This window comes from Balaenoptera ricei, chromosome X, assembly GCF_028023285.1.
Source record: "Balaenoptera ricei isolate mBalRic1 chromosome X, mBalRic1.hap2, whole genome shotgun sequence".
Taxonomy (NCBI): Eukaryota; Metazoa; Chordata; class Mammalia; order Artiodactyla; family Balaenopteridae; genus Balaenoptera; species Balaenoptera ricei.
In genome coordinates this window covers 95850691-95867060 of record NC_082660.1, presented here as the reverse complement: position 1 = coordinate 95867060, position 16370 = coordinate 95850691, and the positions used below count along the sequence as shown (strand labels likewise).

The 16370-nt window shown below is 35.8% G+C and overlaps 1 protein-coding gene across 6 annotated transcripts in view; it reads right to left on the bottom strand.

The window, feature by feature from the left end:
* Positions 1 to 16370, bottom strand: part of NRK (Nik related kinase) — a 141731-nt gene that overhangs the window by 67173 nt on the left and 58188 nt on the right. For 5 of the 6 annotated variants that reach the window (XM_059909951.1, XM_059909946.1, XM_059909947.1 and 2 more), the window contains exons 3-6: positions 13582 to 13638; positions 12189 to 12260; positions 3594 to 3719; positions 398 to 508 (exon numbers count right to left, since the gene is read on the bottom strand). In XM_059909951.1, the coding sequence (XP_059765934.1) occupies positions 398 to 508; positions 3594 to 3719; positions 12189 to 12260; positions 13582 to 13638 (366 nt within the window). Of the gene's footprint in view, positions 1 to 397; positions 509 to 3593; positions 3720 to 12188; positions 12261 to 13581; positions 13639 to 16370 lie in introns of those variants that run through there. The other variant, XM_059909952.1, reaches the window with a different exon arrangement.

The window sequence follows — 16370 nt, the reverse complement described above, 5'->3', positions numbered from 1 at the left end:
TTTGGAGCCATTGAGTAAAACACTGACTTCTCAACTTATCTTAATCTCTAATGACAGTGCTATGCTTTTTTAAAAAAAAGAACTCTAAAAATCATAACAACATAATAAATACTCCAAGTTGTCATATCCCTGATCCACTGAACACTACAGTCTGACTTTGACAGAGCCATTAAAGGCCATGATTTGGAAGGACCTGGTTAGCCATCTGCTGGTGTACCTTAAAGTTTAAGGACATCATCTGAAAATCTGCTTTCTCTAAAGCCTTTTTCAGTATCCTGATCCAGAAGTTATGTTTAGAATTCTAAAATCATACTATATGAGCAGGTATAAGGTACATTGTATACATTACCACCAGGTTTTTTCAAGACCAGGGGAGAATGACTATATGAATGCTCACCTGGAGGATTTCTCGGCAGATATAAGCAATCCAATCTTCTTTCAAACTCTGATTTCTGGTCATTCTCACTACATCAGTGACTGAGCCTGCTGCACATAACTCCATCACCATCTGCAGGGAAGCCAGCAGAGTATCAAGGTTTAGAAAGTAATTCTCTGAAAATATCTGGAGAGTTTTAGTTCATATGGCTTGTATTTATATGCAACGTTTAGACACTAAGACACTGCAAAGACTGGCTCAGTTGTCTGGTAGAATGAAAAAGAACTGGGAAAACATCCAAAGATCTGTGGAGGGAGAGAAGGCAGGTACCACACCAGGGATTTTTAACCAGGACCTGGGATTTGAGCTAAGCCTTGAAGGATAGGTAGTGTTTGTATATGCTGAGAAAGAAGAACGTGCAGTTTATTGAAAACCGAATGAGACTTGCCTTTAGAAAGAAGCTTGTACAGGGGCAAGCCTGAGTGATGATTGGAATAGAACAAAAAAAAAACAGTTGAGGGAATAGTTTGCAGGTGGAGAAGCAAGATGTGGAAGATCTCAAAACAATTTACACTTCAACATTAAGACTAGATTTGTTTTTTATTGTTGTTTTATTTTTATTTTCAAATTCTAGAATATTTTCCCCAAGAAACTGGCAAAATACAACTCCAAGGGGGAAACTGTCAGTTCCATTACCTTAGGGCATTTTTTTCCAAATAACTTTATTGCTAAGGAAAATCTATTTTAAGGTTAATACTTTGACAGTGTCTCATTCAGATTTTACTTTATTAATAAATGTAATTTCTCAGGAAATTTATTTTTGCCACTAATGAGTCAGGTGTCCAACTAGTAAATTTGCTTCCCTATATTAGCTAATTAGAGGACTGACCAATGTGAAGGAGAATGTAACTATTATAATCAACTTCACAAACTTTAAGCACAGGTTTATGCATTAGTGCCCATGTCAATACTACCTTGCCAGTAGAACAAGACATGCCTTTAAAAAAAAAAAGTGTAGGTAAGTTAATTATTGCCATAGATGAAGGGAAGCAAAAGGATAAACCCCAAATCATGAATATTCAAAAAGTCTACCTTATTTCCTTTTGGAATACTAAGATTTTCTTTTCAGAAAATTACTCCCTTATTTTATATTTGTCCACAACTGATGTATCATGTGTCTTTTACCTGAGTACACTCTCCCAAAAAAGAAGAAAAGAAAAACAGCCTAACAAAACCAGTAATACAGGTAAACCCAAAAGGTTAATTTGCATGTCAACTATATCAAACAGGCACAACATATACACTGTGGTAATGGAAGAAAAGGGGCTCATTTTGAATCACGACAAACATGAATTAAAGCCATTCACTAAGATGAACATTGGAAAATCTTGCTAGCATTACCAGAGTCAGAAGAGCTCTACTATGAAAGGAATGCAAGGCATTCTCATTTTCCTGGCTTTGTAAGCACAGTGCCTGGCACATACATTTTATAAATGGTAATTATTTAGTCATTTACTTCCTCTGTGTTCTGATTAACATGGGAAAGAAAGTGTGAATGGTCCCATGAAAACTCTTACCTCAACAAATAACTTTTGCATGCAGTGCCTATTCATCCTTCAGATCTCAGTGCAAGAACAAGTTTCTCAAGGAAGAGCTTCCCATTCCCTAACTTAGATTCCTTTGTTATTTGCCCACTCAGAAGCATGTTATTTCCCTTCTGACAAATTATACATTTATTTGTGTGATTATTTGATTGATATTTGTCTTTGCAAATAAACTTTAAGTGCCAGTGGGCCAGGGTCATGTCAATCCAGCTTATCATGGTATTCCCAGCATCTAGCAAAGCCTGGCAAGTAGATGGTTTTTGAATGAATAGATGTTGAATGACTGAACAAATTGAGCACTAAGAAACATATCTAATAAGTAGACCGCCATACTGTCAGGAGGAAAAAAACTTGTAAGTAAAAATATATTAAAAGACAAATGTTGTATGCCTCCCCAAAAGAAAAAGAAAAACAGCAGCCATGAAAAATGTGCAGTGATATTTAATAAAATCTGAACTGGAATTGTCAGAGAATAGAGGATTTAGTTAACTGGACATTTGGGAGAAAATAGGGTTAAATCGAAGATCTCTAAATTTGAGGGTTCTCGAAGTGTGGTACCCAGATGAATAGCATCAACATCACCTGTAAACTTGTTAAAAAGTCCAAATTTGTGGACCCACACCCCAGACCAATTGAATCAGTAACTCTGTGGGTGGGGCCCAGCAATATGTGTTTTATCAGGATCCCCATGAAATTCTGATGCAGGCTAAAGTTTGAGAACCACTGTTTCAATTCAATCCCTTGTTGAAAACCTTTCTATGTCCACTATCCTGCTGCCTAAAGTTCACACATAAAATGTAACAGAATTTTTCTTTGACTCTTGAAGATCCTGAAAAGTCTCAGCCATTATTTTTTAAAAAAATACTACTCTTGACTTGGACTAGAAATTGAAATGCAAGCAAGTGTACACCGACCCCAGATTATGTTCTAAATATTCCTTTTTAAATAAAGATATCCTTGATCAAAGCTCATTTTCTTGTGATTTGATTACGTCTCCTATAGGGGGAGGCAGCAACAATTCTGTTAACTGTAGCATGGGTCTCACTTAGCCTCTAAAATTTATATCTTCACTGATTTGTAATTCATGATACTATAGGCAGGAAGCCTAAGAAAAGGATGTCAACTAACCATTTAGAAAACAGTTTCTAGGAATTATGTTTAAACATAAGTGCATATACTTAGCAAACACTTAAATTGCATTCATATGCTCTTCCCAAATGTGAATTAGAATCGATATTTATCCAGTCATTATTCCCAAGTCCATCAGGTAGTCTCCTTAGCTATACCTTTAATTTACAAGTAAATGTAGTAACTACATAAAGTTAAAAGCAACAAAACTCTATTTAAAAAAAAATGTTAGATATTTCCAGTATTCATTTGAGTCTTCTCCCATCCTACCCCTGAGCCCCTTGACAGGCACTTAATTTATTTTTCCATATTTTATCACTCCCATATCCAGGAATCAGAGCACTTTTTTTTCCATACTACTTTGATCAGTTGAATGCTTAAGTTTTCCTGTAGGTGCACAAAAATGACATCTCAGCTTATGAAAGTTTATGCCCTCAAGTGAGATTTAGTCTTATGCAATAAGATCAAGGTAACTGAATACACACCCAAAGTTGATGTCTCTGGCCAGGGGGACTCAGTTTGAAAAATGCACCATAGAAGGACACAATGTTCTTGTGGAAAGAGTACTTCTTCAAAAGGTTGAGTTCAGTCCTGAGATCTTCTTCTTCATCCTGTAGAATAAGAATAGACAATAAAATGCCGAAGCTATGCCACTCAATGACTACGGGACCCTAAACTATAGTAGATCAAAGAAGGAGAATCCTATGGCAACTCATTATATCCCACAGCAATTTATAATAAGATCTCAACTATAATTGTCAGAATGGAGATCTGGGGTTAACTGGGAATTTGGGAGAAAATAAAGGTTAATTAAATATCTTTTAATTAAATGGTTCTTAAAGTGTGATCCCTGGACCAGCAGCAATGGCCACTGTATAAAGTTTTCACTAACTGGAATCACCCAATTAAAGTGTAAAATTCAATGGTTTTTAGTATATTTACAAAATTATTCAACCATCACCACAATCAATTTTAGAACATTTTTATCACCCCAAGAGGAAACCCCATACCCTTTAGCTATCACCCCCAAATTCTGCACACACATCCCAGCTTTAGGCAAACACAAATATATTTTTTATCTCTGTAGATTTATCTATACTTAACAACTTATATAAATGAAAATCATACAGTATGTGAACTTTTATGACTAGCTTTTTTTCCCCAGGATTCATCCATTTGTAATACATATCAGTATTTCATTCCTTTTCATCTACCATTCATCAACTGAAGGAGTTATTTCTACCCTTTGGCTCTTATGAATAATGCTGCTATGAGCATTCATATCAATTTTTTGTGTGGATATGTTTTCATTTCTCTTTGGTATATACCTAGGAGTGAAATTGTTAGGTCAAATGGTAATGCTATATTTAACATTTTGTTGAAATGCCAAACTTTTCCACAGTGGCTACACCATTTTACATTCCCAGATCAATGCTGGTTCTCATTTCTCTATACCCTCACCAACACTTATTATTTTCTGTTTTATTATAACCATCAGAGTGGGTGTAAAGTGGTGTCTCATTGTGGTTTTGATTTGCAATTCCCTAAAGACTGATGGTGTTAAGGATCTTTTTATGGGCAGAGGCATGTCTAATAGAGTATCTTTGCCCCTATTTTTAAATTGGGTTAATAGTCTTTTTATTATTGAAAAGTAAGATTTATTTATATATTCTATATATAAGTACTTTATAGGTGTATGATTTGCAAATATTTTCTCCCATTCTGCAGGTGCTCGTTTTACTTTCTTGATAGTGTCTTCTGAGGAACAAAATTTTTAATTTTGATGAAGTCCAATTTATCAATTTCTTGTTTTGTTGATTGTACTTTTGGTGTCATATGTAAGGATCCATTGCCAAATCCAAGGTCATGAAGATGAACTCCAATTTTTCTTCAAAACATTTTATAGTTTTAGCTCTTACATTTAGGATTTTTATCCATTTTGAGTTAATTTTCATATAAAGTAGGGGACTAACTTCATTCTTTTACACGTGGATATCCAGTTGTCTCAGCATCATTTGTTGAAAAGACTAGTCTTTCCCTATGAATTGTCTTTTCACCCATGTCAAAAATTAGTTGACCACAGATATATGGAAATAGTTCTATTTCACTGATCTATGTATCTATCCTTATGCTTGTACCACACTGCCTTGATTAATTTGTGATTAACTGAATTTAAAGGTATTGGTTTGATCTGCCCTATCTTTTTAAATGATTAAATTCATTATTTTCCTAATCACTACAGTGGTAAATATGTAAAAAATACTATCTATCTATCTATCTATCTATCTATCTATCTATCTATCTATCTAGAGAGATAAGTGGTCTGAATTCCTACTAGCTATAAATTTCATTTCATTGTAAATAAACAAAGCTCTCCTACAGCATCTATAAAAGTTCAATTTATATAACCTTTTCAGGAATACTCTTATTGTACAAAGTGAAATATATTTGTAGTATGTAAAAAAAAGAAGACTTTTATTTTTTATTTTTATTTTTAACATCTTTATTGGAGTATAATTGCTTTACAATGGTGTATTAGTTTCTGCTTCATAACAAAGTGAATCAGTTATACATATACATATATCCCCATATCTCTTCCCTCTTGCGTCTCCCTCCCTCCCACCCTCCCTATCCCACCCCTCTAGGTAGTCACAGAGCACCTAGCTGATCTCTCTGTGCTATACGGCTGCTTCCCACTAGCTATCTATTTTACATTTGGTAGTGTATATATGTCCATGCCACTCTCTCACTTTTTGCCAGCTTACCCTTCCCCCTCCCCGTACCTTCAAGTTCATTCTCTAGTAGGTATGCATCTTTATTCCCGTCTTGCCCCTAGGTTCTTCATGACCATTTTTTTGTTTGTTTTTTAGATTCTATATATATGTGTTAGCGTACGGTATTTGCTTCTCTCTTTCTGATTTGCTTCACTCTGTATGACAGACTCTAGGTCCATCCACCTCACTGCAAATAACTCAATTTCGTTTCTTTTTATGGCTGAGTAATATTGCATTGTATATATGTGCCACATCTTCTTTATCCAATCATCTGTTGATGGACACTTAGGTTGCTTCCATGTCCTGGCTATTGTAAATAGAGCTGCAATGAACATTGTGGAACATGACTCTTTTTGAATTATGGTTTTCTCAGGGTATATGCCCAGTAGTGGGATTGCTGGGTCATATGGTAGTTCTATTTTTAGTTTTTTAAGGAACATCCATACTGTTCTCCATAGTGGCTGTATCAATTTACATTCCCACCAACAGTGCAAGAGGGTTCCCTTTTCTCCACACCCTCTCCAGCATTTATTGTTTGTAGATATTTTGATGATGGCCATTCTGACCGGTGTGAGGTGATACTTCATTGTAGTTTTGATTTGCATTTCTCTAATGATTAGTGATGCTGAGCATCCTTTCATGTGTTGGTTGGCAATCTGTATATCTTCTTTGGAGAAATGTCTATTTAGGTCTTCGGCCCATTTTTGGATTGGGTTTGTTTTTTTGATATTGAGCTGCATGAGCTGTCTGTATATTTTGGAGATTAATCCTTTGTCAGTTGCTTCATTTGCAAATATTTTCTCCCATTCTGAGTGTTGTCTTTTCGTCTTGTTTATGGTTTCCTTTGTTGTGCAAAAGCTTTTAAGTTTCATTAGGTCCCATTTGTTTATTTTTGTTTTTATTTCCATTTCACTAGGAGGTGGGTCAAAAAGGATCTTGCTGTGATTTATGTCATAGAGCGTTCTGCCTATGTTTTCCTGTAAGAGTTTGATAGTGTCTGGCCTTACATTTAGGTCTTTATTCCATTGTGAGTTTATTTTTGTGTATAATGTTAGGTAGTGTTCTAATTTCATTCTTTTACATGTAGCTGTCCAGTTTTTGCAGCACCACTTTTTCAAGAGGCTGTCTTTTCTGCACTGTATATGCTTGCCTCCTTTATCAAAGATAAGGTGACCATATATGCGTGGGTTTATCTCTGGGCTTTCTATCCTGTTCCATTGATCTATATTTCTCTTTTTGTGCCAGTACCATACTGTCTTGATTACTGTAGCTTTGTAGTATAGTCTGAATTCAGGGAGCCTGATTCCTCCAGCTCCGTTTTTCTTTCTCAAGATTGCTTTGGCTATTTGGGCTCTTTTTTGTTTCCATACAAATTGTGAAAATTTTTGTTCTAGTTCTATGAAAAATGCCATTGGTAGTTTGAAAAGGATTGCACTGAATCTGTAGATTGCTTTAGGTAGTATAGTCATTTTCACAATGTTGATTCTTCCAATCCAAGAAGATGGTATATCTCTCCATCTGTTTGTATCATCTTTAATTTCTTTCATCAGTGTCTTATTATTTTCTGCATACAGGTCTTTTGTCTCCTTAGGTAGGTTTATTCCTAGATATTTTATTCTTTTTGTTGCAATGGTAAATGAGAGTGTTTTCTTAATTTCACTTTCAGACTTTTCATCATTAGTGTATAGGAATGCAAGAGATTTCTGTGCATTAATTTTGTATCCTGCTAGCTTACCAAATTCCTTGATTAGCTCTCGTAGCTTTCTGGTAGCATCTTTAGGATTCTCTATGTATAGTATCATGTCATCTGCAAACAGTGACAGCTTTACTTCTTCTTTTCTGATTTGAATTCCTTTTATTTCTTTTTCTTCTCTGATTGCTGTGGCTAAAACTTCCAAAACTATGTTGAATAATAGTGGTGAGAGTGGGCAACCTTGTCTTGTTCCTGATCTTAGTGGAAATGGTTTCAGTTTTTCACCTTTGAGAACGATGTTGGCTGTGGCTTTGTCATATATGGCCTTTATTATGTTGAGGTAGGTTCCCTCTATGCCTACTTTCTGGAGAGTTTTTATCATAAATGGGTGTTGAATTTTGTCGAAAGCTTTCTCTGCATCTATTGAGATGATAATATGGTTTTTCTCCTTCAATTTGTTAATATGGTGTATCACATTGATTGATTTGCATATATTGAAGAATCCTTGCATTCCTGGGATAAACCCCACTTGATCATGGTGTATGATCCTTTTAATGTGCTGTTGGATTCTGTTTGCTAGTATTTTGTTGGCGATTTTTGCATCTATGTTCATCAGTGATATTGGTCTATAGTTTTCTTTCTTTGTGACATCTTTGTCTGGTTTTGGTATCAGGGTGATGGTGGCCTCGTAGAATGAGTTTGGGAGTGTTCCTCCCACTCCTATATTTTGGAAGAGTTTGAGAAGGATATGTGTTAGCTCTTCTCCAAATGTTTGATAGAATTCGCCTGTGAAGCCATCTGGTCCTGGGCTTTTGTTTGTTGGAAGATTTTTAATCACAGTTTCCATTTCAGTGCTTGTGATTGGTCTCTTCATATTTTCTATTTCTCTCTGATTCAGTCTCAGAAGGTTGTGCATTTCTAAGAATTTGTCCATTTCTTCCAGGTTGTCCATTTTATTGGAATATAGTTGCTTGTAGTAATCTCTCATGATCTTTTGTATTTCTGCAGGGTCAGTTGTTACTTCTCCTTTTTCATTTCTAATTCTATTGATTTGAGTCCTCCCTTTTTTTTCCTGATGAGTCTGGCTAATGGTTTATCAATTTTGTTTACCTTCTCAAAGAACCAGCTTTTAGTTTTATTGATCTTTGCTATTGTTTCCTTCATTTCTTTTTCATTTATTTCTGATCTGATCTTTATGATTTCTTTCCTTCTGCTAACTTTGGGGATTTTTTGTTCTTCTTTCTCTAATTGCTTTAGGTGTAAGGTTAGGTTGTTTATTTGAGATGTTTCTTGTTTCTTAAGGTAGGATTGTATTGCTATAAACTTCCCTCTTAGAACTGCTTTTGCTGCATCCCATAGGTTTTGGGTCCTCGTGTTTTCATTGTGATTTGTTTCTAGGTATTTTTTGATTTCCTCTTTGATTTCTTCAGTGATCTCTTGGTTATTAAGTGAAGACTTTTAAATTAAAGATACAGTTAAACTCCTGTTCTTAAATCCAGTGAAAAAGGATACCTTTGGCTTATTTGGGGCGATGAATTAGAACAGGGCCAACTGGCATTAAAAGCAATTAATGGGTGGACCTCTAACTATCTTTAGTTCTCCTCAGCATTTCCCTCAGTTACCTTGACTTGAAGACCTGGAGGTAGGGGAAAATACATCTGTAGAACATTTTTTAGCATTTCCCTAGGATTTTCCGGTGGATTTATCCATAAACATTCAATTACTATAAAACAAATCTAGACACCTGTATGTCTTTGGGGGAGGTGATGGAGCCGTATTTCTCCAGTTGGAAACCCCAATGACAGGCTCTATTTGTACTTATTGTGTAATAAAGGCATGAATGAATAAAACAATCACTTGTAGCATGAGAATTATATGGAAGTTCAGGATCCAGTTTCATCCCAGCCTCCCAAGGAAGCTTGGTTAATAAGTTTCCTTCAAATCCCCTTAACCTGTTTTCTACAAAGCTAAAGATTGATACTTCTGGCTTTCATTCTTGCCATGTAGGACCCTTAAACTTTCTGCCTCCCTTGTGATGTTGCCCTTCTTTGAAATTGTAACAATATCTGCAATCATATAGGAATAAATCTCAGAAACTAGCAATTCTGTATGTACAGGGGCACTTTCAGTTCCTAGCAAGGCACCAAGGTTCTGCTGAGAGAAATATGAACTCATAAAGAGTGCAATAAATAAGAATGAGATGATGGTGTGAGGATAAGAACACAAAGAACAGGTTAAAAAGAAGCACAGGCTAGATTGAGTCATTTAACTTGTTTGGTAGTTTGATATCAAAGAGCTTCCTTTTCTTTCTGGGTAAGAAATCTCATGTCCTCAGGCAGGAAGAGGAGAATGGCTGGGCTCTAGGCAGCTCTGTAGTTACATTTAACCATACTTTTAACCTTGTTATAGGCAGGTCAAATATTCTGGTGCCATTCTACCTATGAGAAACCTGAAGCCTAGAGAGGTAAGACTACTTTTCCAAGTACTCTTGGCTATTTAGTGGTAGACTTGGCATTTGAACTCATGTTTCTGGACTTCCACATTATTGCTCTTTCCATAAACTCCTGACTTAATGAGATGTGTGTGCAAGTCACAAACTCCTTACCCCAAAGGATTCAGGGTGATTTAGAGACGCTAACTGGCCGATCACTTATTTTTCTTACTAAAATATATAATCAGAGGATACAAAGTTCCCAACTAGAAAAACTTTTAAGAGTGGGTTTCCCATATAAATGTAAACTCCCCCAAAACCAATAGACCAAGATCAGATATGTTTGGAAAGCATTAGTATGTTTGTCATTCTCAATTAACAGGAAGTTGAGCTTGTGAGAAACACATAAGTACATTATATCCATCAGGCCAAGTGGGTAATTTAAAACTGTCACATATATCCCAGTAATATGATGCTATAGCATTTCCTGGCTCAGGGCCAGTTGATCCCAGAGTGGCCTGAATATCCTGCTTTTTGTCAAGAAGAGGCAGCTCAAGGATGCCAAAACTTGCTTTGAAATTTCACCCAATTCTAGAATCAAAATGTTTTTCCTTATAAAAGAATATCAGAGAGGGTTTGGAGATGAACTTTAAATGAATTTATTAACACAAATGTTTGATGAAACCAAAATTGGTGAAACAATTATAATTTTCATATCTTACCTTTCATAGCTTCTTTTTTTTTTAAAGCATGTGATCATTTATTATTACTATTATTTTATTTATTTTTTTGGCTGCATTGGGTCTTCGTTGCTGTGCACAGGTTTTCTCTAGTTGTGGTGAGTGGGGGCTACTCTTTGTTGTGGTACGTGGGCTTCTCATTGTGGTGGCTTCTTTTGTTGCAGAGCACGGGCTCTAGGAACGCGAGCTTCAGTAGTTATGGCATGTGGGCTCAGTAGTTGTGGCCCGAGGGCTCTAGAGCGCAGGCTCAGTAGTTGTGGCACACGGGCTTAGTTGCTCGTGGGGCAACTAAGGATCCCAGGATGTGGGATCCTCCTGGACCAGGGATCGAACCTGTGTCCCCTGCATTGGCAGGTGGACTCTTAACCACTGCGCCACCAGGTAAGTCCCTTTCACAGATTCTTGATCAACCAAAGCATGTTATTAATCAGTACTACCTGTTACTTTTGGATATGCTTTGTCTGCCAAGATACACTGTAAACAAAACAGGAGCCCATTACTTACTAAACCAATCATGAAACTCTTTACCAATACCTTCCTAGTATAACTAGAAAGTTCTTCTGGATGTGATTGTTAATGGAAAAGGTTATTTTAAATGAGCCTGAGAGTATATTTATTAAGATACAAAAGGTTGAAAATATTTGACTACTAGATAGTTAACTGCAGGGGAGACAATTAAGAAAAAAATATATCAATTATATTGTAAGAGCAAAATTCTACATTTAGGCCCAGAGAATATTTTGATAGATCCTTAACATCGATCATCAACATCTACTGAAAAAGAATTTCCTTTGCCAGCACTTATTCTAGAGTCAGCAAAGTATCAGAGTAACAGAGACTGCTTTGTAAAGCAGTTAAAAAGCTTCAAGTAGAAAGCACTTTCACACTCCTTCATGTATTCAGGTACTGTGCCAGATGTCTGAACACTCTTAGGCTGGGTAGCCTGTTGGTTTTCTGTCTGCTACTGGTCTCACACATACAAAAAAGTATTCATCATTGTGCTCATATATGATGGCAATGTTTCTTAGAATCATAATGGGGGAAAAGCCAGTCAGTCCGGAATACCATGTAAAAGGTGTAAAAAGGACCTTGCCAAGGCCAGTTTTAGGCAAAATTCACTCTTGTTCCCATCATCTCTTTTGTTATTACTCAGCTAAAGGGCATAGAGCACTGTGAATTTACTCAGTCCTTCATCTGCAGTCAACACTTACCTGTTCAGGGAACCATTTCTTCTAGGCCCTGCTTTCTGATAGATGCTAGTGTTCACATATAATGAATGAAACTATGTGAATATGTTAAAAACATAAATATGTTATCACTTTTAGGCAAGAACATTTTAGTGGTGGCCTTCTAAAGATAGTGATATAACAAAAAGGGACTAGTTTAACTTGAATATTAAAGGAAAGACAGCTTGGGGGCTAATGAAGACTTTCAGTACTTACACTGTATCTCCACCCGACAGACTTTTGATATTTATTCACTCTCACTCGCCTCCCTATTTCAGGTAAAGGGGTCTGCAAAGCCAAGAACAAAATGTTATTAAACCCACTGGTACACTCTGAAAATGATTTATTCTTATGTGCTTTGTGCTCTTCTAGTACTAAATGGAAGAGTAACATAATATTATTCCTCTCTCAATTTTCACTAATAGTTTTAATAAAAAATCAGATTCTTATATATACAGAAACTTGGCACGAAATTCATAGTAACAAATTTAACTGCCATTAATGGGATATTACAATTTGATGTTAGTAAAGTGCTATTTCCCCTAAAAAATAAACAAGGTAATTGACACTATCTATGGGCTGAACATGATTTTTAACTATTTCAAGTTAGAGTATCTAAAATGTAGATTAAGTGTGGGTCAAAGTCTCTCAAGTTAAAAAAAGGAAATAAGTATTTTAGAGAGTCTCACTCAGAAAGCACCAGGCTGATTATTTGGAAGTCATGGTTTATAGGGCAAAATAAATCCACAAAACCTCAAAATTCATTGAAACTCACGTTGGTTTGCAACATTTGACATTTACTGGCAAAACAAAAAGCATGCAACTCTTTAAATAGTTTCAGCAATTCACTTCCTGCACAAATTGGAAAAGAACAGTTTATGGCATTGATAACAACTCAGTGAACATGTACAATTTTTCAAATATAATATTTGAGAAGTTTCCTTTAGGGTGTAGTGAAGTGAAAATGTTTTGACCTTTGCTATGCTCATGCTAATATTATCTTGAGAAAGTGAGGTACTCATGCTAAAGAAAGAGGACAGAAATCAGGGCTTAACAAATTCTATGACAATACGTTATGAACCACGACACAGCTTTATGAATGTTAGCAGGAACAGTGCCAATTAAACTGTCTCTCTCGCGCATCTGTCAGAAAATACATGAAAAATGTGCATCTCAGACAAGTTATTTTCCTTCTACCTGTCATTGAAAATCTAGTGGCCTCAACTCTCAAAAGGAATGGCTGGGGAGGGAAAGAAATATGATGAAACAGAGGATTAACACAACATTAGAGGAAATCTACTTTTTACTATCCCTGGAAACAGATAATCAACTAGAAATAGACATGAGTACAGATATTTTTTCATTTTTACAGAATACTAAAATATATAGCACTTTTGTTGTGAGTAAAAGTTTTTAATGTGTAAATGTAATAAATAATAAAAATAATATACTAATGATAGAAATAATATTAAATTATAAATATAATAAATGCAGATTAAGATAATTATATATAACAATGATGAAAAAACAAATACAATATTTTCTGAGCTGTTTATCACAAGACCATAGTCCACTAAGGGAACAGAATACAGATAGGAGGTAATATTACCTTACGAGCATTCATCACTTTAACAGCTGTAAGTGCACCAGTCTTTTCATGGAGTCCCTGAAACACAGGATAGTAACAAACATCAAATGCTGGCTATATAATCTAGCAGTCAAGAAGTAAATAAAGTAAAAAATATTAAAATTAAATAAGGTTAAACATTGTAGCCTATTATGAAATATAAAATATTATATAGAGATTAACTATAAGGTATTACATAGAGGACAGAAATATTAATTTATGAACATTTTAAAGAAACCCCAACCATGTCACTCAAAAAATCAAGCAAATTTATGCAGTTTTGTTTTTTATGTTTGATTTGAGTAGTGGACATGATTGGCCATTTGAAGGCATTGCTTTCTTAGTATCTTTAATCTAGGTTTACATGGCACTGAAGCACCCAGATAAAAAGTAAAAATTTCAGACTGGAGATAGGGAAAAAGGAAATACTTTATTGAGCATTTTTCCAACTGATTATGTGGTATTATGCAGACAGATATTTCTATTGACCCCCTCTTCACATACTAAAAAAGTTTTTTCCATAATGACCACAGATAAGAGTGATACATAATTAATTCAATGGCCTTTAAACCATTTAGTGTGCCCTCAATCATATGAACCAAAAATATTTATGAACAGGAGTTCTGAAAGATTCTTTCTTATTGAAAACACTCTGAGTTCTAAGAACTTGGACTTAGAAAATGTGAGTACAAGTTACAGGTTTATAATTTTCAAAAATGAACACAGAGGTTTGGAACAACAGTTCTTATTTTGTGGCTGGTGCCTTTTAAAATATTTCAAGCTGTAGTCATAGAAAAAAATCAGTCTGATATTGATATGAGTAAGGCTTGAACTTGAAACAGAATGTCTTTTCTGATAGTTCTCCAGCAGATTTGATTCTTCAGCTGTACTGGGTTAGACAGTATCTCCACAGAATTCAGGTTCACCCATAACCTCATATTGTGACCTTCCTCGAAAGTAGGGTCTTTGCAGTTGTTATCAAGTTAAATGAGGTCATACTGGATTACAATGGTCAATGACTAGTATGTTTATAAGAGAAAAGGGAGGGATATTTGGACACACACACACACACACACACACACACACATGCACAAAGGGAAGATGGTCATAGGAAGACAGGAAGAAAGTGGAGTGATGCAGCTATGAGTCAAGAGATGCCAAGGATTGTTGGCAACCACTAGAAGCTAGGAAGAGGGAAGGAAGTATTCTTCCCTAGAGCCTTCAGAGGGAGAATGAATCTGCAGACTTATAGCCTTGAGAACTATGAGAGAATAAATTTCTGTTTAAAGCCACCTAATTTGTGGATTTGTTACTGCAACTGTAGTAAACTAATATAGGGGCTCAACAAAGGACTGTCACTAGTCACAGATCTCATGGGAAAAACAGCCACACTTTTTAACTTATAGAATGATCAAATGAGGGGTGGTATTTCTGTATAATATTTTAAATATCTTGGGTAACCTGTCAAGTGAGTAACTATGCAAAAGATCTAGATTCCTTGATTTCAGGACAGTGATACTTAAATATATTGTTAGTTTGTTGTTAAACCTCTCTTATAAAGCATATGCTTTGAAGTATATGAATACTGTTTTTAGATGATTCCTACAAGTTTTCTCATCAAAATAAAGCCAACTGATCAAAGAAGCTCAAAAGAAAAAGAATCCCACTCTACCATTACTATCAATGTTACATGCTACATGAGTGTCAAAACTCCATTTTCTCCACTGATATGTTTGATAGGATTTAATCCCGTACATTTAAGGTTACTCCAATCCTATTGAGCAAGCCACTGTTTGTAAATGAAGCCGTGTGTCAGAAATGGATCAGAAGACTTTCAAGGAAATACAGTAACTCTAGAAACACCAGCACTTCGATTTAACTGCAGTTCATGCCTAAGAACTAGCATTAAACAGCTATACTGGTTAGATTGTTGTAGCACTGATGGAGAATGGCATGGATTGTTGGTTTCAGTTTATGGAGTCAGGCCTGTGAGAGCCACGTCAAGGTGTTTTGTGTTCAGTTGTGTCCTCCAAAAAATATGCTGAAGTTCTAACCACTGGTACCTGTGGGTGTGACCTTTTCTGAAAATAGGGTCTTTGTAGATGTAATCAAGTTAAGATGAAGTCATACTCAGTTAGGGATGGCCCTAAAGCCAATAACTAGTGACCTTATAAGAAGAGGAAAATTTAGACACAGATACCCAGGGAGAATGCCATGTGATGACAGAGGCAGAGATTGGACCAGTGTGTCTACAAGTCAAGGAAAACCAAGGATTGCTGGCAATCGCCCAAAGCTAGAAGAGGCAAGGAAGGCTTCCTCCCTAGTGCCTTCAGAGGGAGAATGGCCCTACAGACACTTTGATTTTGGAATTCTAGCCTCCAGAATCGTGAGGGAATAAATTTCTTTTCTTTTAAGCCATCCAGTTTGTGGTAATTTGTTACAGCAGACCTAGGAAACTAGTACACAAGTCTAGAAGGATAGAAACTAAGCAAGGGAATAGGGCTGGACTTGGGATACAGTTCAGAAACTAATGATCAAGGTATAAGGAAATGTCTAGGATCAGGCGAGCAGTTTTGGGTGGAGCGTGACAGCTACCACAGACTAGAATTTTTAAAGGAAAGGAAAATGTTGTAGGTTACTGACTGATCAGAGAAAAGTAATTAATATTCTAGATATTAACCCCTCATCAGATAGATGATTTGCAAATATTTTCTCTCATTCTGTAGGTTGCCATTTCATTTTGCTGATTGTTTCTTTTGCTGTGCAGAAGG